The 27,756-nt window shown below is 39.9% G+C and overlaps 1 protein-coding gene across 2 annotated transcripts in view; it reads right to left on the bottom strand.

The window, feature by feature from the left end:
* DPP6 (dipeptidyl peptidase like 6) overlaps positions 1–27,756 on the bottom strand; it is a 797,513-nt gene that overhangs the window by 316,308 nt on the left and 453,449 nt on the right. For both annotated transcript variants that reach the window (XM_058660636.1, XM_058660637.1), the window contains one exon: positions 7,357–7,431. In XM_058660636.1, coding sequence (XP_058516619.1) covers positions 7,357–7,431 — 75 coding nt within the window. The remainder of the gene's footprint in view (positions 1–7,356; positions 7,432–27,756) is intronic.

Genomic DNA, 27,756 nt, shown 5'->3' with positions numbered 1-27,756 from the left:
AGCGAAGCAAAAAGAACTTGATTTCCCTGATTTTCAGCCCAGGCTCTCTTTCAAGATCAGATTAAAAGCACACCTCCTTGCTTCTCTTAACTTTTTGGATTTTCACGACCCATAAGAGAAATAAGCAGGCTTTACATAATCTAAATAGACCCGTTATGCCCTTTTACTGGACAGTAGGAACATTCATTCCTGTACATGTGACAAAGGATGCTTCTAACCCCCTCTAGCCATTCTGTCCCTTCTGATACTCGTTCCTTTTTGGAATGAGCTAGCTCTAGCATTTCATTTCTCACAGAATACAACAAAGACGAAGAGGTACCATTCATGACCTGAAGTCATAAGAACCATGGCAACCATCGTGCGGGCACTCCTTTCCTGGCTCTTTCTGTTTTTGATCTCTGATGGGGCAAACAGTTATGTTTGGAGAGTCTCAGATGCGGGCAACTGAGGACGGTCCCTGGCCAACTTTAGTGAGGAGGCCTATAGCTATCACGGACAGAGTCCTGTAAAAGCCATGGAGTGAGCTGGAAGAGGGCCTTTCCCCAGTCGAGATGAAATGACCCTAAGATGAGCCTGCAGCCCAGACAACACCTGGTGGGGCCCTGGGCCCGCAGTGTGTGAAAAGGTCTGTCTACCTGCAGCCCTAAACTCTGAGAGTCTGAGATAGCTGCTGAAGCTATTATAATGTGGAAGTCATCTGCTGTTGAAGTCATTATAATGTTGATTTGTTTTTTTAAAATGTAGTCATTTGAAAGGCAGATGACATAGAGAAGGAGGAGGAGAGAGAGAAGATTAGAGAAAAGAAAATGGCTAGGGAAAGAGAGAGAGAGGGGTGTTAGGGGAGAAATTTCATATTTTCCTGGTTCATTCCCCACATGGCTGGAAGAGCCAAGTCTGGGCCAGGTTGAAGCCAGGAGCCAGCACTGCATTGCGGCCTTCCACATGGGGGCAGTGGCCCATGCCTTTGGGCCACCCTCCACTGCCTTCCCCATTGCGTTAGTGGAGAGATGGATCAGAAACAGAAGAGCTGGGATAAAATTGCTACTTCCATGAGGCATCCCAAACATGGGCTTAGCCCACTATACTGCGATGCTAGATCTGGTCATCACATTTTTTTGTGTAGTAAAAGGTAGCTAAGATCAGTTCACATACATTAACCCACTTGTTAATTAAATCATTGTGTGATATGATATTTTATTTAGACCAGATTTGGGACAACATTTTAGTGTGACCAGGATAATGTTTCAATGTCCATAAAAATGATCATTCCACTTAACTCTCAAACATTGCGATGAAACTTTTCACAAATTTTCAGTGGTTTTGTCAGAAAAGATAGTCAAAGGAAGAATTTTCACAGATTTAATTTCGCTTTCTTCTTTGAAAGTCACAAAATATGCTAATATTTCAAATGTCCCAAGATACTATAAGTACATTTCTTTCCTCTTCTGTAGTGTTTTTGACACTTTTCATATTTGTCAATATACCTCAGTCTGAAGGAACATGATGTTCTAATTAAATAAGTTTGTTTTAGGTATTTTTCTGCTGCAGTACAGGTGGTATAGTTAGCATAATGGTCAAATTAAAGATAAAAATGCTATTCCCTCAACATCTATCTTCATTTCAGGAGAATTCTTCAGACACGTTGTGTAATGTTGTGAAGCAAGCAAAATAAAACTGCTTTAGAAAACAGTGGCTCATTGGGGCAGGAATGAGATAACGTAAATTAAAAATGTAGACAACTATAAAGTTGATACCATATAAATCAAATCGGATCTTTTAAAATACTTCCAACGACCCTAGCATACCACTTAAGGACCTATCCATAGCTCAGGCTGAGAAAGTGTAGAACTGTGCTTTAGCTTACTATTTCTCAAAATTACTGCAGAATTGCTATTTTAAACTTCTTTAATGAGCACTTTTGAGGCTATCAATAACAGCGTTGACATAGCTAAAACGAGCTCATTTGTGAATATTCAAGAATGCAAACCAAGTTACAGCTCTGCAGTGTTAGAAGAGTTTACAGAAACAAGCATGCTAATTAGCATGGCACATATTGTTAGAAAAAAACATTCGGATATGTTACAACCTGGGTCTTCTTTTATTATTCCATTTGTGTGTTGGATGGAATTTCAAGAATTTGGAGTACATCTTGATCTAACTAAGAGGCTCAGAGAGACCACAGACATGTCTGTTTGGCAGAAAATAAGCACAGATGGTCCTGTGTTAGGTCTGAAGAGGGTGATGTACAAGAAATAGAAAAGCCTGTCCTTCTTTCTGAGTAGTTGTTTTGTAGACTCAGGCAAATAAAACTTATGCATACCAAACAACTGAGAAATAATACAGTTCTACCGTTGCTCTGAATAAATAAGAGAAAGTGATACATAATAAATGGAGAAACACAAAATCTCTTTTCCATCTCTTATGTTCCTTAAGATATTATCCTATGATTCATATCAAACCCCTTGATTTTGATCGTTATTTATTAAATGCTCTCTCCACACATGCTGAACTGGACAGCTCTTCCATACTTGGTCTCAAGCTATGCTGAGGTAGACGGTTCCATGTGGGTTTTGAGCAAACTCAGGCTACTGTAACTGGGTGATGTCTTGGATAAGAAAGCTATGGTTCATCTACTCCATGGAATACTACTCAGCTATTAAAAAAAACAAAATGCAGTTCTTTGTGGCCAAATGGGCCAAACTGGAAACCATAATGCTAAGGGAAATGAGCCAATCCCAAAAGGTTAAATACCACATGTTTGCCTTAATTTAAGATGATATGATGTTATGTATAACATGTTATGTTTTGAATGTTATATGTTGTGTATAAACTAAAATTGAAGTATAGGTGAGGTGGTCACAGAAGGTGGCTGGGAACCCGCATTTACTTTTAACATATTGGTTACTCATTACTATGTCAATTAATTCCATAATGATGTAAATTTTTGCTGATGGTATGTTGGAGCTTTCAATTGACTGGGATGATACTCTGCTGGCTCTGTCATCAGACCAGAGAGGGTATACCTAAGAAGCCGTTGAACTTGACGGGACAATAAGATGCTGGACTCTATGTTTGGTATATGCTTGCAATGGGGAAATCTCAACTGAACTTGAGCTGTGGTTATGCAACAAGGTGGAGGAATCCACCATGGTGGGAGGGTTTGGGGAGGGGTGGGGAGAACCCAAGTATCTATGTAACTGTGTCACATAATACAATGTAATTACTGAAGTTACATAATAAATAATTAAACAAAACAAAACAAAAAAAAAAAACAACTGCTTCAAGACGTGGATACAGAACTTCTCTATGCTCAAATATGAGCACCCTCGAAGTGTAAGGGGCTGATGCTCACTGGACCACCCTTCAGTATGGAGCACAGAAGGCACAAAGTCTAGATTTCCTCTTCTGGTGCGGCAGGCCAAAATGGCTGGGGTGCACTGCTTAAGGCTGCACGGAAAGGAACAAGTTGACTGTGATGGTGAGCAATTGGATTAAATCTTCCTCCTATTCACAACCCCTCTGGAGTTTCAGGGAAAGGTCCAGGATTAAAATATAAACCAGGACTCCCACATCATTCAGTCCAGAGAAAGTATGAGATCACTTGGGAAAACAAGGAAAAGAGAAGAAGCCAAGAGTCACCCACCCAAGGCCTGGAACATTTAGACACCCATCATGAGAAGCCTTCTGGAAACAATTTTTTCCTTCTTCCATTTAACACGGCACTCTTGAGTTTCTACTTGTTCAGCTGCCCCTTTTCTCATTCTGCCCAAGATTCATCCTCTCCAGGATCCTATATAAAGCCTTATAGGATGGCACTAGTAGTTCTTGAAAGTTCAGTCTTAGGACTCTTCCTGTTTTCATGTATTTCTCTCCACAGGTGACATGTGTGGCTTTATTTTCCTTCTTTAAGAGAATTACTCTTCACATTTTCCTCCACTACTCATGTCATCTATGAGATTCACGCTCGCTTGTAAGCTTTTCTTCATGTTTCAGAGAAACTCAGCAATCGCAAAGCCAAAGCCATGAAGAGCTGAGCTCCTTACTTGTTAGGCCAGGTGCCTGGCTGCTCTCTGTCTTGTTCCCAGCCACCCTGAGTTCTTCCTCCTTCCTACTCATCATGCATACTCCTGGCTTCAGACTTTAGAGGTACCAAGTTTCACCTCCTCCTGGACACCTTCCCTGCTATAGTTAATGAAGACAACTTTGCTTTACACTCATGAAATTTCCCTTTGTAGTTCTTGTCCCACATGCCTTTCACACGCTTGTTCGTATTGTGAATTCAACGAGGTAAGTTGGCATATACCCTGTACAAGATAGAAGCGATTTAAGACCAAAAAAAACCTGCACCCATGTGGGAGACCTGGAAGAAGCTCCTGGCTCCTGGTTCCTGGCTTCATATCAGCTCAGCTCCAGCCACTGCAGCCATTTGGGAAATGAACAGGCAAGATCTTTCTCCCTCCCTCCTTCTTTCTGTAAATCTACCTTTCCAGTAAAAATAATAAGTAAAATCTTTTAAAAAGTTTAAAAAGGTGATTACATTATGAACTATGTAAACACAAACTTTTCCTAACAAACATGTGAAGCCTTCAATAAATGCATTAAGGAGAAATGGAAATGGAAATTCAGACGTATGGATCACCTACTGTCTGCCAGGAGCTGTATGAGTTGTATAGCACTTTAATATGTAGTATGCCACTCAGTCCTTTTGGTTAGAAATACATTAATTCATTTCAAAAGGGAAATTAGACTCATGAGAGTTAACTGGTTTCTCAAGAAAACATCTAGTTGCATTAGATTAGAGCTGGCACTTGAATCTGGGATTGTTGGAATTCCAAGACTGTTGTCTTCAAAGGGGCAGTAAAGAGAAGCAAGGTTGGAAACATGATAACCATCCTGATGGTACTTGGAACATTTGGATTTTTCAACGAAATGGCAGCCTATAGCACTGCAATTTTATTGCACAGGGAGTATCTGTAAACTAAATGCAAGCTACCCAACAACTGGCAAGTTAGTCTTTACTAAATGATTTTTTATGATGCTCTATTAAGTAAAAAGCTGAGTTGGTTTGCATAACCAAGATAGATTTATACCAGCTATCTTTAGTCATATGAGAATATGATTAGAAAGAATCCCCCCTCAAAAAAGTGTAGCTTTCTTACAGTTAGATGGAAATTGCATTTTGTAATGAATAGCAATTTCCAATTAGAAATACTATACAACCCCTGTGAGAATACAAACATCTTAAAAGTATTCAGCAGTATTGTTCAACTATAGAGCATTTTATTTTTCAAAAAGAATACCATGGAATAATGTAGCAGTAACCACTATTCATTATTATCTTCCTATTAATAATACTTACCAATACTAAATACAACTTAGTAAAAGTCCTGGTCTATCCCATTTATTCCAGAAAAAAAGTGCTTTAACCCTTCTGTTGAAATCCACCCCCCTTTTCTTTGTTTTTCCAATAAAGAAGTTCTGCTTAATAACTAAATTACAAATTCTTACACAGACTCCCAAATTTTTCAGTTCTTTTTGCAGAAGGCCACAGGATATTTGCTTGCATAACCATGCAAGTAAATGTTTACAGCAACTTATCAGTATTTGAAAATTATTAAGGGTAGCTTTAATGGGAGTTAAAAGTATCCATTTCTGTAGATGCTTTAATTTGTAATACTTTGATCATTTTAGAGTTCTCTAAACCCACTCCAAAGTTCCTGAATTTTCCTTTAGTTAAAAAATATACCTAGTATATGGTATTCTAAACGCTGACAAGCTCTGTAGACTGAGAAAGGAGTCCGTGATCTATCTGCTGACAACTCTGTCTTTAGAAGCATCATGTTCACTCATTCAGTTATTGGCTGCAGTGGGCAGTCTTTCACGGACAAAGATGCAGTGGGCAGTCTTTCAGGCCCGACTCCACGAGACACAGAACCACAGCCATAGAGATGAGAGCCTCCTTCTTTGCATGGGTGAGAACCTGTTGTGTAACATTCTGAATAACTGATACAGGACTGATAAAGGCTTGGAGGACCAGGATGCTCTGAGATATTCCATCTCACTGCAGGGGAAATTCATTGGCTTAAACATTCTCTAGGTAGATAAGATGAGATAGGTCTATGTTTTTCTGTCAGATGTTGGCTGTGCTACCAGGAATGAGCCTGAACAAATTTGTGAATGTCCTTCAGGAGTCTGCCAGTGGGGGGTGGGGGTGGGGTGTGTGTGTGTGTTTAATTGAACTACTTTTGGTACTCGCCAATAGGAAAGGAAGCATTTATTTCTCTGTGCATTTCTCTGATGCTTGAAACTTAAAGAGGCACATGTAGGGATGGGTGTGAGAAATACAGGGATCAGCAAGGTTAAAAAAAATCACCTGTTAGAAGGTCATGTTCATCAACAGCTTCCAGTCAGATAAATAAAAATGCCTGATTGTTCCAATAAATTTGGATGGAGAAAATGCAAACTTTTAGATAATGGACATTTTAAAGATAGAAAAGTAGATAATTGATGATACAGTTTCAAATATCTGCATTAGGAAGAATACAGATGCAATTTCCAATAAGTCAGCTGTCAAATCAAGCTATACAAGGAAAAAGTTAAGTTCTAGAATTGGACATTTGTATCTTCAGGCAGATTAATCCTGGATTTCCTAAATTAATATTCCAAAAAATACCCATTTCTAAAGTTGCTAATATCTTAAAAGATTAATGTTTGCTTTGCATGTACAAACAAATTTCATCTTCTAACTCATTTAAAATTAAAAGGCTGAGGTCAATTCTAATATAATAGTATGTTGAATGAAAAGAAGGCAAAGAAGAAAGAAAATCCCACACCAGTTTAGGAAAATTTAGGCTACATATACAGTCCAGGGTGAGACTGTATATAAAATTCTTGTGAGATTTTATAGCCAACTCGTATTGACAAAGTGCTATCAGCATTGACTGAAATAATGAAAGCGAGGGTTCAACACTTCGTTGGAACAGTGTGATGGCCTGTTAATTAACCTCATGATTTTGACTTAACCTGGCAAGTGCATTTTGTGGTCAGGATTAAAATTATAGTTTGAGACAAATGCAAGAAAAATTACTGCACAAAGGGTAAGATAAATATCTACAAAAAGACAAATTCTCACGTTTTCCTCCAAGAAAAACCTCTGAGATGAATGATTTCATTTTTCTGCCAATGAAGTTTTTATACCTTTCCTCTCTCCTAGGTGGCAGTATTCCTTACAAAAGAGAACCACAGAACATTTCAGGATTCAAAGATCATTCATGGCAATGGAAAATTTAAGGAAACGTTATAATGAACCCAGCGTCAGAATGAAGGAACCACTTGGGGGAAAAAGGTGGTACTCACCGGTCCCACGTTATATGAGAAAAGGGCATACTCCTTATCTGGAGATATTTCATATCGGACGGCTCTTAATGATTCCTAAAAGAAAAAGGACACGACTGTCAAGGATTCCTTGTAACAACTCGGCACTGTGTGTGGAGTGCACTGGAGCCTCCTGGTGCTGCTTTTAAAATATGCTAGTGAGATTAGTACGCAACAAAGCATCTAACAGCTGTTACGAATGTTATAGAGTTTCTGTATTATTTGAATGATGGCTTATGTTTCTTACATGTTATCTGAAGTTGGAACTAACTTCTACTAAACAATGCTTACCAAAATAAATCACTAGAAATGAGCATTAAAACAATCTTTGCCCATAAAATTCCCAATCTCTTGACACATTCAAATATTTTTTGTTTGTTTGTTTTAGATTTTTATTTGTTTATTTGTAAGTTACAGAGATGGAGAGGTGAGGGCTTCCATCTGCCGGATCACATCCCTATTTGTGGCAACATCCAGACTTGAGCAGATGGAAGGCAGGAAGCAGGTGCTTCCTTCCAGTGTCTCACAGGGCTGGCAGGGGCACAGGCACCGGGGCCATCTTCTGCTGTTTTTCCCAGGACATTTTCGGGAGGCTGGATTGGAAGCAAAGTATCTTGTACTTGAACCAGCTCTCATATGGAAGGCTGGCACTGCAGGTGGCACCTAACGTGCTACAACACAATGTTGGTCCCCTCACTTCCGTTTCTTCGCTTATTCTCAAACTTCAGCATGGCAAGCAAGTTATTATTAAAATAGAATCATATTTTACACATTATTTTGCAACTTGCTTTTCACCCTCTCGTTCTGTCAGGATAATGCCACTTTTTATCCCCTTTTCCAGCGAATTTCTTCATGGGACACAAGTCATTCTACAGAAATGATGTGATTTTGTTTAACCTACCCCAACATTTGTTTCTACATGCAAAGGGTCACTTAGTGACCCAAGGTCACTCTGAAGAGTCCTCCATTCTCACCCCAGCACACACCACTCTGCACAAGTTCACAAGACATACTGAAATCACACAGACGGCAATCAAGATGACATCATATTATCAAGTCCTGCACTTTAGTCTCTCTTGCAACAATATCTTTGGGGAATGATTCACAGCAATTGAGTTTTCTTGAGTTAGTGATTGTTAAATTTTCTATGAGGCATGGAGGGTTAAGCCACTGACTGTGATGGTGGCATCCCAGATGGGTTCAAGTTGTGCCAGCTTCATTTTAGATCTAATTATTTGATAATGTGCCTGGGAAGCAGTAGAACATGGCACAAGTCCTCAGACTCCTGCATTCACTTGGAAGACCTGGAGGAAACTCCTGGTTCCAATCTTGGGCCTGGCCCAGTCTTAGCAATTACAAACATTTAGAGAACGAACCAGTGGATATAGAATCTCTCCTCTCTCTCTCTCTCTCTTTCTCTCTCTCTGTTTTAAAAATTAAATTTTTAGAGCCCGGCAACGTGGCCTAGCGGCTAAAGTTCTCGCCTTGAACACCCTGGGATCCCAGATGGGCACCGGTTCTAATCCTGGCAGCTCCACTTCCCATCCAGCTCCCTGCTTGTGGCCTGGGAAAGCAATCGAGGATGGCCCAAGGCTTTGGGACCCTGCACCCGTGTGGGAGACCCGGAAGAGGTTCCTGGTTCCTGACTTCAGATTGGCGCAACACTGGCCTGTTGCGGCTCACTTGGGGAGTGAATCATCGGACGGAAGATCTTCCTCTCTGTCTCTCCTCTTCTCTGTATATCTGACTTTGTAATAAAAATAAATAAATCTTTGAAAAAAATTAAATTTTTAAAAAGCATTTATAGGACCTGACGCAGTAGCCTACCAGCTAAAGTCCTAGCCTTGCATGCGACAGGATCCCATATGGGCGCCAGTTCCTGTACCCGTGGCTCTGCTCCACTTCCCATCCAGCCTCCTGCTTGTGGCCTGGGAAAGAAATCAAGGACAGCCCAAAGCCTTGGGAACCTGCACCTACGTGGGAGACCCAGAAGGGGCTCTGGGCTCCTGGCTTCAGATTGACTCAGCTTTGGCCTTTGAGACCACTTGGGAATTGGATCAGCGGATAGAAAATCTTCTCTGTCTCTTCTCCTCTGTATATCTGATTTTCCAATAAACGAGAATAAATCTTTAAAAAAAGTCTTTATAATTTCCACAGTCCATACCATAAGGCCTGCCTTAATGTGTTCACACAGTCCTTTCTAAAGGAAAACGGTCTATTTTTGTTATTAAAGGCAGTTACATTCTATAAAATCACCACCAATACTGAACTGCTGAGCACCCAACCACTGCTCCAAAGAGAAACACAGGGTTAAGATCCTTTCAAGTTTCTCTGGTCAGATTTGTATCAACTGATCAACACATGATCTCCCTTATGTTTCTGTGCAAAGAAACCATACTGGAGACATATTGTTAAAGTATTAACACTGGACTCATGGTCCACACCATTACAACTCATGCTTGAAAAAGGGTTACTTTACATATATATGTTTCTTTCTGCAAGGCATTTCAGATCCTTCTTGCACTTAGGAACACCAGACAGTACTGTCCCTAGCCTGAGGATCATTTAAGGCGCTGATTTCTTCAACATAAACCACGATTGTGTGCCAAATGTGTCACTAAACAGAACACAAAAAACCAGCTGTTTACAGTCCAAATATTGAAACAAGAAAGCAGAAAATTGTTCTACCTCTGCTGGGAATGCAAGCATAGGACAATGCGATTATTTCCTTTTTTTCTGTGCCCTGGAATGACTGCAAATATAATGTGAGCATTACTATGAGGCTGCAAATAAACTTTATCACTCCAGTACATTAGTAAATACAAAGCTGTGAATAAGCAAGATCAATTACAATGTCCCCGGTCGATTGTTCCTATAAACAATGCTGGAGGAGACATCCTCACCTATGCGTCCTACTGATGTACGTGGAGTTTCAAAATCATTTCATTAGACAGAGCTCTAACCTTGGGTGATTTACACACTTTGAAGACATTTAAATCGATATCGCCAAATGGCTTTTCAGAAATGTTTTCAGAATTTGCACTCCCACCACTGATGGAATGTGTCCTTTCTTCCCTGTCATTGTGACACTCTCATGGTTGAAAAGTGCTGCTCCATCAATGGCATAGTTTCCTTTCCTTGTCTACGGCTGCATGAGATCCTCCTCAGCTCTGCTTCAGGCAATGTGGATTCTGTGTTCAGAAGGCTGCCTCTTCTGAAATAGTCTGCTTGCATTTCCTGAGCTCCAATTTTGCCCTCCTCTTCCTTCTTAACACTCCTATCCTTTTCATCCTCACCACTCAGTCAAAATGTCTCTTCCGGAGACTACCAGAGATCCGCATTGTTACATATCATAATTTCTCCATTGTCATCCTGTATACATTAACACCTTTCCCTCCTGAAATTTCCACTTTGGCTTAGCCACAGGCACACACTCTCATTGTCCCTCGATCTGCCTCGGTGTTGCATCTTATACTTTGGGGTTCCCTTCATTTCCCTGACCTCGGAATCTCGAAGTGTCCACGAATGAACATTTGGATTTTTCTACTCGACTAATGAAAATCTCTTCCCAAGTGATGTGGCCAGTCCCGTCCACGTGCCTGCTGAGGATGCGTGCTGGTCTCCATCCCAGGTTAGCTGTAGCTAGATGAGGCTGACATCTCTGGGCATCCCATGATCACAGAATAAGCTTTCCTTTATTTCATTCCCTACCCTCCTTCTAAGTGAGAGCTTCTATATCTTGTTTGCATTTTAAAAAGATTTTATTTATTGATTCATGAAGAGAGAATGTATTCATGGTAAAAGAAACCTTAATCATACAACAGGAAAGAAAAAACAAAAAAAATCCTGGAAAACACTTGAGAGTTAACCAACATCTTGCTTCTCCTACCCTTTTCTCAATGTGACTAGGACTAGAGGGCTTAGAATAAGGGCTCTTCATTTCTGCTAATGAGTAAAAACCAGCCACAGGGCTATTAAAAAATTAAAGATCAACATCAGCAAGGCAGCACTCCTGAGCAGGAAACTGGCTCATTGACCTGGATGGCGCAGGACCAAGCCTATTCTGAGTGGCTACAAGGCAGGCACTTAAACTCAGGGAAGCAGGCTCCAGCCCTAAGCAGAAACGACTCGATTCTTCTGTTACAGGAAATGCTTCAACAGAGGAGTTTGTACAAGCTAAAACATACACAGGCCCAGCTAAACAGCATTGAAACTAAACTTTGGCACGGATAACAGAGCCATCTGATGGCATCACAGCACAGAGGCAGGGCTGTTAGACCCGGACGTTAACAACCTTGCTTCCAAGCTTTTATGAGCCACTTTGCGGATTTATCTCCCTAGCTGTAATCATTATCTAAGATAATACGTGTTGTTATTTTTCTTACTTATTGCTGGCTCCCTTTAGGAGAATGTAAAGGACTGTTCGATCTTTAATTTCTCTTAGTAATGTTTTATAATTTTCATCATACAGTTCTTGGGCATATTTAGTTAACCTTTTCCCTAAGTATTTAATCTCATTGATAATTTATACATGTAAAATGCAAGGTATATTTTAATGTCCATATGCAAGCATTTAATGCTAATGTAAAGAAATAAGATCTATGAATGTTTAACTTTTCAAATTTGAAACACTTGTAAACCATTTTGCAGATGCCTTAGGATTTCCTAATTGTGTTTTTAATGGATGAAAGTCATTTTTTTTTTCTATTCTCCACAACAGGACTCTTCTGTTTCTTTTTACTGCCTTAACATATTTTAGAGAACTTTCAGTACAAAGATAAGTAAAAATAGCAAGAGAAGGTATTCTTGAACTTTTCTTAATCTTTTGAAAAAAGTATTTTTACTTTTCATTATTTACTATAATAGGGGTAGGTAGAATTTTTTGTAGTTACTTTTATAAGGTTGAAGATTTTCCTTGCTTTCTATTCCGTGGAAAATTTGTAATAGCAAATGTGTGTCGGAATTTCTCAAATGCTTTCTACACTTATTTAAATGATCAATTTTTTTATTGTCTTATTCTGTCCATATGACAAATAACATTGCTTCATTTTCAAGTATCAAACCAACCTTGGATTCCTGGGATCAACTTTATTCTATGGGTGCCAGTTTGTGTCCTGGATGCTCCACTTCCTTTCCATCCAGCTCCCTGCTTGCAGCTTGGGAAAGCAGTAAAGGATGTCCCAAAGCCTTGGGACCCTGCACCTGTATGACAGACCTGGAAGCTCCTGGCTCCTGGCTTCGAATTGGCTTAGCCCGTCCATTGCAACTGCTTGGAGAGTGAACCGACAGATGGAAGGCCTTTCTCTCTCTCTCTCTCCTTCTCCCTATAAATCTGACTTTGCAATAAAAATAAATAAAAATTTAAATAAATAGACGTTCATTTTGCTCATACTTCTGGAGATTCATAAGCTCAAGGTATCGGGCTGGCAGCTGCTTGGCATGTGGGCAGGCGAGGGTCCTCTCTGTGTCCTAACATGACAGTGAGCACCAGATGGCAAGAGAAACTGAACATACTAATTCAAGGTTCTGCTCCTCTTCTGCTAAGCCACTGAAGCCACAAGAATCCACTGGAATTCTGTTCTGAAAACCTCATCTAATCTCAATTGTTCCTCAAACATCCCACCTAGAAGTCATAGCAACTGATGGATTTGGGGATTAAGCTTCCAATAGGAATTTGGGAGACATTTTTTAATCATAGCATTTTTGTGTAGAATTAGTATTATTCTTTTTAATGTTTAGTCAAACTGTCCAACGAAGGCATTCAGGACTTGAACTAACTCAACTTATTACATCAATATGGGACTATTAATTTAGTTATTTCTCAATTAGTGAGGTGTTATGATACATTTGTTTTCTTAAAGATTTATTATTTACTTAAAATACTTGATTTACTTTTATTTGAAAGGCAGATTTTACAGTGAGAAGGAGAGACAGTGAGAGGATTTTCATCTACTGCTTCATTCCACAAATGGCCACAATAGCCAGAACTGAACTAATCCAAGGCCAAGAGCCTCTTCCAAGTCTCCTATTAGGGTTCAGGGCCCAAAGCTTTGCTTTGGGCCATCCTCTGCTGCTTTCCCCGGGCATAAGCAGGGAAGTGGGTGGAAAGTGGATCAGTAAGGACTTAAACTGGTGCCCATCTGGGATGCCAGCATTGCAGCTGCAGGATTAGTTTACTATGTCACTGTGCCAATTCCACCACAAAGGGATTTATTTATTTATTTTTTTTACCTGAAAGACAGAATCACACAGGGAGGCGCTGGCAGGCAGAGATAGACCAAGACAGACAGAGAGAGAGAGACAGAGAGAATCATCCATATGCAAATGGCTGAAATAGCTAGCTATAGCCGAAACCATGCCCATAGGGTATACTGGCACTACACTCAGTGGCTTTACTTGCTGTGCCACAGCAGGGCTCCCAGCTGTTATGATTTGTGTTTTTCAACGATGAATCTGTTTCATAAACGTTAGCAAATTTGACATAACATCTTCACAAATTTTATTAGTTTTAAAAATTATCTGGAATTGTGGCCTCCAGGTTTAATAAATGCTTCGTTAACATTTGTTCAATCAGCAAATGATGTTCTCTACTGTTACAAAGATGGACACATCATTGTGACTGATACGAAGATACTTCCAACAGAAAGCAGCCAAGAATGCAGCTCGCCAGACTGAGAAATCAGGACAGGTCAGACTCCTTGAAGGAGGTCAGCTGCTAATGATAGCACCTGAAACCGGGGGATCTCCCCAGGCTCTTGGGTAACTTACTGCTGCCATTCTTAGGCAGGAGTTCACGCATTTCAAATTCATGTCTCCAGGCCCTTCGCCTTTGTGGAAATGTCAGGCTGCAGGTCCACCTTTTCACCAAATGCAGGCAACAGATGCAGAAAACACCAGGCACATTCTTAAACCTTTGCCCCGAGTCTTGAATAAAAGATCAATTTTCCGGGAAAAGCAAGCTTTGGTTTGAGGCGTGCTTGATCCCTCCCTACCATATTTTTCATCTATTTTGTATTAGTCATCTCTCTTTTCTGATAAAGTTGAAGGAACTCTTTGTAGATTTCTGGCATTAACTGCTGGCACTGGGGTGGGTTCAAATGTTGTGTGCTTAGGCACTGACCTGGGAAAGGGGCACAGTACTCTGCCCAGTATAGACTGCACCGTTGTAGGAAGAGCAACAGGTGCCTTTTGCCTCGTCCCCGTGCTGCTCATCATGCTAGTGCATTGCTTGAGATGTGAGGGGTTTTCTCAGCAGCTCTGTGCTCCCTGCCTTCTGTAATGCAGCTTTCCTTATCATCATGATAAGGCATTTTTGTTTATTAATTTTTTATTATTAATATGTAAGCTTTAGAAAGTTCCCCAATTTCTTGGGCCTTTTTAAAATAGAATTAAGATTTGTACTTATCTCATGGCAGATGTGATAATTCCGTGGAGTAATGAAATATTAGCAGCAATGATGAGTAGTCCTGCTTGATAAACAACTATAATTCAAAATTTCCTCATCTGCTATTTGGAATGATTTTGTCCTGCTGGGTAGTGCTGGGTAAATAAGCTTTAAAATATTTAAGCAGCTTTACATTATTGTGTTACCTTGTGTCTTTGCTGGGATTTGCCAATGCATGTTATTACATGCCCTTGTGCATCTAATGATCTAATAATAAAAACTTTGTTATTTTGCACTTGTAATGGGTTCCTGATATCCAAATGTTGTTGTCATGATTAAACTTGGCTTGTTCATAGCATTGAACTCAGGCACTCAAATTTAGGATTCAGAAGTCCCTAAGCTATCTTCTTTATTTAATATGGCAAATAGTCTCCTCTCTCTCTCTCTCTCTCTCTCTCTCTCTCTATATATATATATATATATATATATATATATATATATATATATACATACATATATATATGTATATATATGTATACATATATATGTATATATATATGTATATATGTATATATATATAAAGGTACAAGCTATCTTCTTTATTTAATATGGCAAATAGTCTCTGAAGGAGAGAGAGAGAGAGAGAGAGAGAGAGAGAGAGAAAGAGAGAGAGAGAGAGAGAGAGAGAGAGAGATAGGTAAAGACAGAGACAAACAGACAACCAACAATAGCCAGGACTAGGCTACACTGAGAACAGAAGCCAGAAACTCAACCTTATCTTTCACACGAATGGAAAACAGCTAGCTACTTGAGACCATGCTGTCTTCTGATGCATATTAGTAAAAAGCTGATATTGAGAGTGAAACTAATATCTGTTTAACAATCTATTTATTTATTTATAAAATCTCTCCGCTACAGTGCTGGTAACATTGCATAGGAGGCTAAACATTTGCCTGTGGCTCCGGAATCCCAAACGGGATGCTGCTCTGCTTCCAATCCAACTTCCTGCTAATGGCCTGGAAAAGCTAGGGAGGATGGCTCAAGTCCTCGGGACCCTGCACCCATGTGGGAGACCTGGAGGAAACTCAAGGCTCCTGGCTTCGGACTGGCTCAGCTCCAGCAGCTGCGGCCTTTGGAGAAGTGAGACAGTGGCTGGATGAGCTCACCTCCCTCATATCTTTCTTATTGTTAAGATTTTATTAGAAAGACAGATCAGATTTGCAGAGAGGAAGAGAGACACAAAGATTCTCTGTTCACTGGTTCATTTCCCAAATGGCTGCAATGGCCAGAGCTGAGCTGATCCCAAGTCAGGAGCCAGGAGCCTTTCCCTGGTATCCCACACGGGTGCAGGGTCCCAAGACTTTGGGCCGTCTTCTACTGATATCCCAGGCCACAAGCACAGAGCTGTGTGTGAAGAAGAGCAGCCAAAATATGACCTGGAGTCCATATGGAATCCTGGAGCTTACAAGGTTGAGGATTTAGCCCACCCCTATCCCTGTCAATGGCCACCGATTTGTCAGGCTCACTCAACTTTACGACACAAATGCTCTGAACCCAGCAATAGTCCTTCATTGCTATCACTGATATTCTGAAGCAAAGACCTTCTAATTGGGTTTCTGTTCTGTTGAAAATTTATGTATGACATTAAATAATCACTTTCTAATTAATTATACAAATTTGTTTTACACAACTAAAGCAGTTTGATAAGTGGTGCTTTTAGTTAAAGATGATTGACAAGTTAATTTTATAGATTTTGTAGAGAAGTTCATGGAGATTGACAACTTACCAAAGGTCACCTGGCAAATGAATAGAAGATACCAGAACAACTGAAATCGCTGGAGGTCTGTACCTGAGAAGCATAGTGCACCTGGTGTAAAAACCTGGTCATGAGCTACATAAAAAAATTCCAAACTATTATTTTTATGGTGGAGGAGGGATTTGAACCTGGGGATTCAGATACAGGATGTAGGTGGCCCGCGTGGCATCTTAGCTACTGTGTCAAACATCTAGCCCTGGCGGTTCTCTCAATGCTGGGAGCCACATCCCATAGCTGGACATCAATTCACATCAAACCGTTCCATTTCAAGCCCGAGGGACGGACACTCAGCTGCTGCTCCCTTACTGCATTCACTGGTTGTGAAACTCAGAGAAAACTTGAACATGCAGCTACAGAAAAGAGTAACAAGATGATGGAGGACCTACCCCAGAAGAAAGTATAGCAGCAGCCTTGGGCTTGGAAGACTGAATCGTGTCTCAACTTCTTGATTCTTCTAAGGAGCTAAGTATAAAACATTCTAGTCATCTAATTTAAAATTAAAAAGATACTCATGAAATAAAAGGTAAAACAAAAATAGCAAAAAAAAAAAACTTAAAAAATAAGTAAACACCATTGTTGTTCTCTGTTCTGTTTTACAAAATATAAGCAGCAAAAGAAAAGAGAAAAAGAGAATGCAAAGAGAAAAAAAGGAACCAAAAGAAGGAGCCCATTTGAGATGCAAGAGGAAATGAGAATGTGGGGGGATAAGATGTTGAATCACCTGGCCCAGCCGCGTGGCCTACCGACTAAAGTTCTCGCCTTGAAAGCCCCGGGATCCCATATGGGCGCCGGTTCTAATCCCGGCAGCTCCACTTCCCATCCAGCTCCCTGCTTGTGGCCTGGGAAAGCAGTCGAGGACGGCCCAATGCATTGGGACCCTGTACCCGCGTGGGAGACCCGGAAGAGGTTCCTGGTTCCCGGCATCCGATTGGCGCGCACCGGCCCGTTGCGGCTCACTTGGGGAGTGAAACATCGGATGGAAGATCTTCCTCTCTGTCTCTCCTCCTCTCTGTATATCCGGCTTTCCAATAATAATAAATCTTTAAAAAAAAAAGACGTTGAATCACCATGCCATCCTTTTGTTCCTTGGCTACAGAGTTTCATGTGAGGCTCCAGTCCAGCTGAATGCAAGCTAGTGAGCAAGGCTCACTGTGAGCACTGGCCAGAATAAATCTGTCTGAGAGGCCGGTTGCTGCCCAGCTCCGGCCAAATTTTGCTATGAGAAAAACAAGGAGTTGGTGCTGCCGCCAGATATTCATACTTTTCAAGAAATGCCAGAAATGTGGGTTTAGCATTGACTGTGGGCCAAACCAAACGTTTCAGGGGACAGCATGGATGGCCAGAAGCTAGCCTCTTCCCTGCAGACAAACAGGTGCCTTACATGCTTCGTGCAATGCAGTCTCAGATTAGGGAAGAGCTGTGCTTTGGGGCTTTATTGTCACTGCTGCCACTGTCACCCCTATTCTGGGCACAAGTACAGGAGCTTCAAGGAGATGGAGTCTGCTGTGGGAGCTGAACAGCAGACAAGATCCACATCCCCCAGACTGGCCTGCTCCCACCCCGGGCCATGCCAGGTAGAGCTGACCAGCTCCTGCACAACAGCACTGTGAGCAAAGGATGTGGCCTCTCTGTGTTGAATGCACCCACTCACTAGAAGGGCTTAGCCAAGAGCAGTGGGAGCACTCGGTAGAGATAACCTGACATAGCATGAAGTCAATATACTGAAGGCTGAACATCGTCCACTGTTCAAAACCCAAGCTACCTTGAGTCCCAATCTGCATCACACTCAAACCTCCTCTGTTGCACAGCAATTTTGTTCCTAACACTGTAATACATCTCTTGATACCTAATTCTTCTCTGTGAGTTCAAATTCACTTTTAGAAACTTAGATAAAAATTTAAATCCTTCATTGTAAGATGGTATACTTGTAAATCAAAGGGGTCGTGATTTAGAGAAACAAAATATTTTTAACTTAATTGCTAATTGAGTAATTAAAATAATTAACTAGACAAATAGATTAGCAAGTAAAACAAGTAGAGAAAAACAGGAAACCTGATGAGCAAGGCAGCTGAATACTTTCCAATTTTAATGGTTTTATTCTCACCTCCAAGTGTTTCCTGGAACTTGCTAGAATTCTTACTTACTCATCATTGGAGGACATCTAATCTCTTCAAAACCTGAGACAGAATTTTTTTTTAAACCGGTCAAAATGACTGAATAGATGGCATTGAAACTTCTATTATGAAAATTACCACACTAGAAAATTATACAGAATTTCATCATCTGAAAAGATAAACTGTTTTCATAGTCCAGTACTCGTGAGCCAGTCTTTTCAATACATCTTGATGCTATCTGCAATAGAAGCCTAAGAATTTAAAAGCCTATTGAATTGTTCCACTTATTTAATATAACATGATAAACATTTTTCACATTACTATATAACCTTCACAGCTATTATTTTAATGGAAATAACATATTTTTAATATTTTTACTTATTTCATTTTCTTAGTTTCAGGTATTTTTCTGGAATAAATCATCTTGTAAACTTTGTATACTTCCTAATATTTACTTACAATTTCCAGAGTGAATCCAAATGCATAAACATTTTCAAGGCTCTTGAATTGTATTGTAAAGTTGCCTGCCAGCACATGAGACAATTAAAATGATCCGGTGATCCAGCCTTACTTATTTCACTGTCACTAGTGGCATTATTGATTTCAAGGGCATCTAATATATGAGGAGTATAGAAGAATATAGGGATTTATTCTACACTGGCCTTAAGATCAACAACACACCAAATGGATTTCAAACCATACTTTCATTTGTGGACCCTCTTGGCTTCCTCATGTCAGTAAACAAAAATTTTGATGATACAATCTCCAAGAGCTATTCCAGCTTCAAATATATAAATCTCAAGCAAAGGCAAAACATTTCATCCCTCTGAGAAATTTTATTGTGGTATGTCTTAATCACACAGATATGGCTCATTTTTCAGAAGAATTACAGAATGACCCCAACTAGAGATCATTATGCTCAATGAAATATACCAGGCTCCAAAGACAAATATCATACGTTCTCTGTGATACAGGCAACTTTCATGTAAAATACAAGATCAACGCACAGGTAAATGTGTATATACACATATTTATTTAGACAAATTGCATATTAGAGGCAAGTATACTGAGAAATAAAGATACAGTACAGTATGCATCTCTGGCCAATGACACTCTGCATATCTTGAACTAGAATGCTAGATGTTCTATCATTGTCCATACCTACGATGTGATGATACGCTTAAACAGAGGAGTGATGGACTTGTGCCTGTTGTGGAAAGACTATACTACTAGTATAATATAGAGGAAAACAGTTGTGTGGGGAAGGAGGCTGGGGAGGGTGGATAGTAAATCTCTGAGCCTAAGGAACTGTATCATGAAAAATAAAACTTCAAACAGGAATTACAGCCCTGTGGAATCTGTTTAGTTGAATGCAGCAAATGGTACACTTGAAGTTTACTTTTACTTGAAAGGGAGGAAGTGAACAAAGCATGAAGGAACAAGTTAGTGCTCTGTTTATCAAAGAAAATATCTGTAGAAGTTTTCAGGAGCCACGAGTCCACTCGTCCAATGTTTAAAGACCCAGATTAGGTAATGAGATGCACTTGTATTTACACTGACTCATTTTTAAAAGGAGAAATATGATACATAGAAAAACCCAAAACATTTTTTAGTAATTCATTACTTTTCCAACAAAAGAATCTTATAAGCAGCATGGAAACAAAAATAATATTAAGGTTGCCATTTAAATGACCTTAAAAAGTGGAATCAAAGAGAATATTCCTAAATTCCTGGGATACCAAATGCATAATTCAAGTAGATCTATTTTTTATTAATTCTTGGAAGTCTGAGACTGTCTCTAGCAATAATTGATTTTGATGATACCACCTCATTCTGGTGTAGAAAAGTTTCAACTCTGCCCCTTAAGGTTCTAAATCTGAGACTGTTCAGACAAAGCAACAATTGGCAAATCAATAAGAAAAAAAAGTCAGAGATATATTGATGTGAAAAAGCATAGGACCTGTGCAATACATGAAATGCTAAGAAAGGTCAGATTACTGAGCGCACTTTCAAGGGTATTTTTGAGGCAGCGCCCAGGAAACACTGGCCTGCACTTACTCCGTGTTGTAGGTACAGTGTTGGATTTGCTCTGTCTTCCTCTGTGGTGGGTCTTTAGTTTGCTTTGGTTACAGACATTTCAGTAAGAGACCTGAGGATTGTGTCTATTTGTGGCAGATAATCTTTAGGTAAGTGGAAGAACCACGAGGTCTTTAGCATGCTTACAGCTCCAAAGGTGCTCTCAGTTTTGAAGTTCAGGTGGCTATATAAGGAGCCACTGGAGCAGAGACCCCAGAGACTGAACCAAAGCCACCTCGAAAACCTGCTCACCTAGCACCACCACAATCCCCTAGGTCTCGATCCCCTCAAAGGCTCACTTGCCTAAGTAAGCTTCCTGGGGTTTAAATTTAGACTGTGCTCTTCTTAAATTTAAACTGTGCTCTCTGCCAATCCACTGTTTAATGGCCCTGTACCTCATGGCCCTGTTCCTCCAATCCCCTGGGGCATTTATCCCTGGTGTCCACTTACAGCCACATCTGACAATCCCAGACCCCATACTCTCCTTACCTACCTTGAGGCAATAAAGGTGTCTCTTCCTTTTTTATTTTTCTTTTTTAGTTTTTAATGACTGATTACGTTTTAATTATATATATATATCATTTAAATTTTATCTCATTTTATTATTATTATCATTTTATGATACACTTCCATAGGCCCTGGGATTTCCTTAAACCCTTCCCTAATCCCGTCCCTCTCTAAGAAGTTCCCTATTTTATTGCTATAATATAATACTTCATCAATAGTCATATGTCCATCATTGCAAGCATGGACAATGGCAGAGAATCCAACATCCTACTGTCAAGATATAGTAAACTGTTTCATTGGGAGTTCCTTTTTGGTCTGGAAGTAGAAATGCATACTGCATCGTATCCTCACATCTGGATATGCTAGTTTCTGTTACAGTTACTATACATCCCCTTAAATGAAAAGCCACAAACAGTATCAGCAACAGGAAGAAAAAAGAAATGAACACCATGAAGTTAAATAACATGACACTGAATGACTAATGTGTCTCTGAAGAAACAACAGACAATCAAGAACCTACTTGAAGAAAATGATGCTACTGTATGATCTATGAGTCACTGAAGAATTTAACAAGAAACAACATGATTTGAAGAGATGAAACTACAAAAAAAATCAAAGTCCATGAGATATGACTTCCACTGATCTTTGCTGGTGAGATATGTCTTCTGTAGGCAACAGATAGATGCTTTCTGTTTGTTTTTTTTTTAATCCAGTCTACTAATCAATGACATCTGATTGATGAGTTTAAGCCATTTACACTCAGGGTTAATATGAATGGATAGTAATTTGGTCCTGTCATTTTACCAATGGCTGGTTTATTAATTTAGTCTTCTGTTGTTATTTTACTGGGATGTTCTTCACATCTGCCTTTGGTTTTGGTGGGTGTTGTTCCTCTTCTCTGTCAAGAGAACATCTTTAAGTATCCTTTGTAGGGCAGGTTTGGACAAGGCATATTCTTTTAACTTTTCTTTACTGTGGAAGAATTTTATTTCATTTTCACAGACAAAGTTTCACTGGATATGTTATCCTGGGCAGACAATTTTTTGCTTTTAGAATCTGGAATATGCCGCTCCATTCTCTTCTGGCCTGTAGAGTTTCCTGGGAGAGGTCTCCTGAGAGTTTAATTGGCATGCCTTTATATGTCAACTGATTATCATGTGTTATGGTGAAGATCACTTTTGGTCAACCCTGTTGGGAGTTCTGTGCCACTCCTGGATGTTGTTTCTCATTGCTTTCTCTAGATTAGGGAACTTTTCTCTTATTCTTTCATTGAATACATTTTTAATCCCAACTTCCTTTCTGCACCTTCTAGGACTCCCGTAACTCTTATATTTGGCCTTTTAATAGTGTTTTTTAATTCTTGAATATTTTTTTAGCTTGACCCAGCTCTGCTTCCAGATTGCTGTTTGTTTTCCCCTGGTGACAGAAAATATGTTCCAAACCTGAGATTCTTCTGCCTCTTTCATTCTATTTTGGAAACCCTATACTGTACTTTTAATTTGCTCCATTGTATTCTTCATTTCTGATATATCAGCTTTCATTTGATTCATTTCCTGTCTGACATATTCCTTAAACTCCTTGAATGCCTGTTTTACATGCTTCTCATTGTTGATAAGAAGTTTCTTTTTTTTTTTAAAGATTTATTCGTTTTATTACAGCCAGATATACACAGAGGAGGAGAGACAGAGAGGAAGATCTTCCGTCCGAGATAAGAAGTTTCATAACAAGTGTTTTGAATTATGTATCCCCCATTTTCTCAATGTCTTCCTCAGTGAACTCTAAGATTGGCAAAGGCTTTTGCTCCTTTGCAGGGCAGTCTTCAGTAATGTTCATTGTACCTTTGTCTCCTCCTTTGCTCTTGATCATTGTACTTCTGGTTATCAGATTCTTCTCTTTGGGATAGGTTTCTAAGCTGTGTCACTCATAAGTCTACAATTTGGTTTTACTTATTGCAGTTGGTACACGGCTCTTTGTTTGCAGTCATTTGTGCCACTCCTTCCAGCAAATTCCAGGTCTGGGTTCTTATGTTAGATTTCCACCATGGTCTCTGTAGCCCCAGCTTCTGGCTCACCAGTCTCCACCTCCTGTGATTCCACGCGGCTGTACCATTGTCTATACAACCTTTCTCCCACTTTCAGTTGGAGCAGGTCCCAGGATTAGGGAGACACCAGGTGTCCTATATAGTAAGGTTGTTGTTGATGGTGATCTTGCATAAAACTGTTGGATGTTAGGTATGAGGGCCACACGGACCTGTTTTGACCTGTATGATACCAAAATGGACTTCTTTGCCCTATGGAACAAGGCAATGCACTGAGGTCAGTGAGTCCGCTCCCAGCTCAGCTCATGCACAGCTCACTGTTGTCTCTGCAGTCTTAAAGCCTTTGCCACCCCATACAAAATGGTGCCTGAGATGCCACTACTACAGTTCTTGATCCGTTGGCCATCAGATCTGAGGGCAATTTGGAACTGTCTTTGGTGGAACCTGAAGGATGCCATGTTGTTTCAGTTCACTGAGTCAAAAATCAGTTCACTGTCAGCTCAGTGTATACACAATACTGTCCCATAGCCTTTGCCTCCTTGAGAAAAATCATGCCCAATTGGCTCTAGGGGGTGGACTGAGCTGTGAAATCCACCCTGTTCCTGCACCGCCTGACTGAGACCTGCCACTCTGTCTCCGCGCCTGGTCAAATCGAACAGACAAGCAGGACGATCAGTTCTTTGTCTGGGTTCACCTTCTGAGTTCCCAGTGAACATCCCTTCCCACCTTGCTGCTGATGGACTTCCAGCTGCTGCTGCAATTCAGAACACTGGCTGAACGCCGCTGCTACACCACACCGTTGTGTCTGCCGCTCTCCTATGTCTGTCAGTGTCCAGGTACCCTTCTGCTGTTGCTCTGTCATCTCCTATTTCTTGGAGTGTGCCCTCTCTGTTTCACATTGGCTAATGCCCCTGTTTTTAAACATGTCCTTTACCCTATTCTGCCATCCTGATTGTGACAATGCTGCCTCTTTCCTTTATTCTCCTACTCTGCTCTTCTTTGTCTCTCTCTACATTGTCTACATTCTCTCTCTACACTATGTTTTCCCACCTCCATTGTTTTTTCTTTCTCTCCCTCTCTTTCTCTGGTTCTCTTGCTCTCTAGCTCTCTGCTTCTGCATTCTCTGTGCCCCACAGCTGACCCTCCCACCAAAATAAAGGACCTCTTATATTCCTTGCTCATTTCATCTGGCCTCTTGTGTTTGTGGCAAATATAGCTAGCATGTTACATTTCAACCCCTAGGCAGGTGCTTCCAATCAGTACCTGTTACTACTTTAGCATCATGGGATTTCCCACTCCCTACAACGTGTTCTTGGTACTCATTGGTTGTGTTGTCCTCTGGTTCTACTTGCTTAAACCCTGTGCTCATTCTGCCTGAGCCTTGAACCTCAGCTAAACCTTCTGGTCTAATTTAACACTCTGGGTTTCATATGTGGCTTATGTTCAAATGCCAACATGTAACAAATATCTACTGGAGTCCTGGCCACAGTCCTGAAGGTTAGGACTAGAGAGTGCAGTTTATAAAATTGGCCTAAAATCTCATTACAACTGGGCAGAGTGAAATTCTAGCATGGAGCTGTAGATCCTAGGCACAAGGTCATAAACTTAGAACTGAACAGCCCCTACAAACCTAACTCTCACTCACACAGATTTTGTGGAAACTTCTGCCTTATACTGTCATTCAAAAAACACACAGCCATGGAGCACCTGCTCAGTCTAGGTTATGTTACTAAGCACTATGGGAGACAATGGTAACTCAAACAGCATCAAATTTTACATTGAAAAGCATTTTTCTAGAGGAGATGTTTTTAATTTGGGGGATAACCACATGAACATTTAGTTCATGTTCTGTTGATATCTAGAATAATATTTCAAAGATTTTAAAATGGAAATGGAAAGACATTTTGACAAGTAGTCTGTACCATGAATTATTTTACATTTCAAATATGGCACACTATCAAATAATGAAGATCTAAATATACCATATTAACAAAATATATAAAAGCAAAAAATACCCACAAAAAGTGTGGATAAGGATACAATCATTATAACATGTTGAATGCATATTTACGATTTATATGTTGCATTCTGCAATATGTGATAAAGAACAACTGCATTTAAATTTTTGGTCAAAAGCATTTGATGAGAAAGGCAGGGTGAGACACATGCCTGTAATTCTAGCACTCAGCACAACCTTACATTTGCATAATCATCAATGATCCTAACTGCCTTTCTGATGGGAGGGTCATGTTGGCATTCATTTGCATTGGTTAAGCCAAGGATTCAGGAAGTGACCGGGAGACAAATGGATTGGGGAAACTTAACTATGAGACTATATGCATTAGCAAAGACACATGAAGACTCTTTATTTATTGGCTGGGGAAAATGAGTGAAATGAAAGATCCACGTTGTAGGGCATATTTTTAAAAACCTGCAGTTCACAGCTTAGTTTGTATTTCTCTGTTTGTTTCAGGATATTTTATAGACCAAAATAAAAAGGTTGGCCACATAGTAGTCTCAGGTCAGTTAACTTAAGGTTCCTGGAATTCCAAGTAAGAGTTGACTGGCGAGTCACCAGAGAGGCAAGAACAGAATGTGGATGTGCAGCTGCCCTGGATTTCTAAAGTCCACACCTTTCTCCAGATAGTAGATGCTTCTAGAAACTCTGAGCCCTTGGGACACCATCCTTGGCTGCCTCACTTGCTCATGAAAATACATTGATCTTCCGGGAGACCTACGACCTAGACTGGAAGAGGAAATCAGCTTGGACTTGGAGATAGAAGATCAAGCCAAAGCCCAAAGAGTGTTGATCACCAACTGGCTCAACAGAAATGAAATGTGGATTAACTGCATTCTAAATTATGCGGCTGGCCCCTCCATGATGCTCCCTCCCCACCACCCCATTTTTGGAGGTCTATTTCTAAGTATACTTACATTCTATTTAACTTTTAACAAAAACAATGAATTAATCACATGGCATCCATTTGGTACTCAATAAATGTTTATAAAATGCGACAGTTAATGATGTTGTAAGAAGAAAAAGATTACATTGTTTAGAATAAGTCATGTGACGTGGGATGAGGACATTTATTTGCCTACCTTGGTTTCTGAACTGACTCTATTACTTGGCTAAAATAACTTCAATTAAAATCTATGGTGCCTCAGAAGCCAATGACTTCAGGATGAGAAGGTGGTTCATATTCTGGTATTTCACTACTAAATACATCTGTATTTATAGCACCCAACCTTTACAAAACTGATATTCTCATATGATATACAAATAACATTCTGACACTACAATGAACTTACTCTCACTCTTCTGATTTTCTCCTCTAAATTAATATTAGAAAGCCATTTTTGAGATTTTTAGTATTTTTAACTGGAATGAATCAAGTCTTCATGTAATAATTCTACTAAACATTATTGCTTAATTAAGAACACAAGTACATACACTTTTTTTAACCAGGTCCTAACTTTGCATTATACTGTCTAGTGACACAAATCAATTATTTTAAGAACTCCACAGTCACCCTACAGTGCAAGCTCTCTGAGCCCAGTTGTGGTGTAAAGGCAGCTTCCTTTAACACTAAGCCTCAGTAAACCAATTTTTTCCTGAAAAAAACATTATCATGATAACAAACCAAATTAGACTAAATTCTAAAAACAGTAACTTAAATGTGCTTTTAGTTAGAAAACAAGGTGGAGCAGTTTTCCCATGGGTCTGGGAATGGAAAAGATGGACATGCCCTTCCACCTCCACTGGACCCATTGTGACTTCCCATTCAGCTTCCAGTGCATGCTCTAAGCTCCGCCGAGCTAACTCATCAACTCGAGGCTCAGCATCCTCATTTGTCAAACCAGGCTTACCTCTTATTTTTTAACACCCATTTTGGCTTGGTTTTATTCCTTTGCTTTCCCTGGCATATCAGATGAGAGGATCACCTCTGTAAAATGGGGATTCCTTTTATTTTTCAATAACGAACATGAATATGTAGTCAACAGTTATCTCTCGTACACTGATTTTTGGTACATAACTTTTGTCAATGTTCCTAATAAACATCTTTAATTGTACATAGACCCCAAAATCTTACTGTCATTCAAAACTTCATGAAAACAAGTTTCTTTACCAGGTTCTAATGCAGTGGCATTTAAACAGATTCCAGTACATGTTTTAAAGCATAGCCATCCCTTAACAGCATTATGATGTGCAGTCACAGAGCCCAAGTTAACATTCCCTCTGTATGTAAAGAGGAATTTTCTTAAATGAAATCTGAACACTTTCTCCTGAAGTATTCTATAGGCTTAACTGCAATTGTTCTGTAAATGTGTAAGAGCCTTAGGACTTCATCTTTAATTATATATGATATGCAATGCTTGTTTCCGACACCTGCAGAGAAATTTCCCGGACACCAGAAGAAACTGTGCTTTCATTTCATTAAATTAGTGT

The sequence above is a fragment of the Ochotona princeps genome, chromosome 2 (genome assembly GCF_030435755.1).
Source record: "Ochotona princeps isolate mOchPri1 chromosome 2, mOchPri1.hap1, whole genome shotgun sequence".
Lineage (NCBI taxonomy): Eukaryota > Metazoa > Chordata > Mammalia > Lagomorpha > Ochotonidae > Ochotona > Ochotona princeps.
This window is presented reverse-complemented; position numbering and strand designations above follow the sequence as displayed.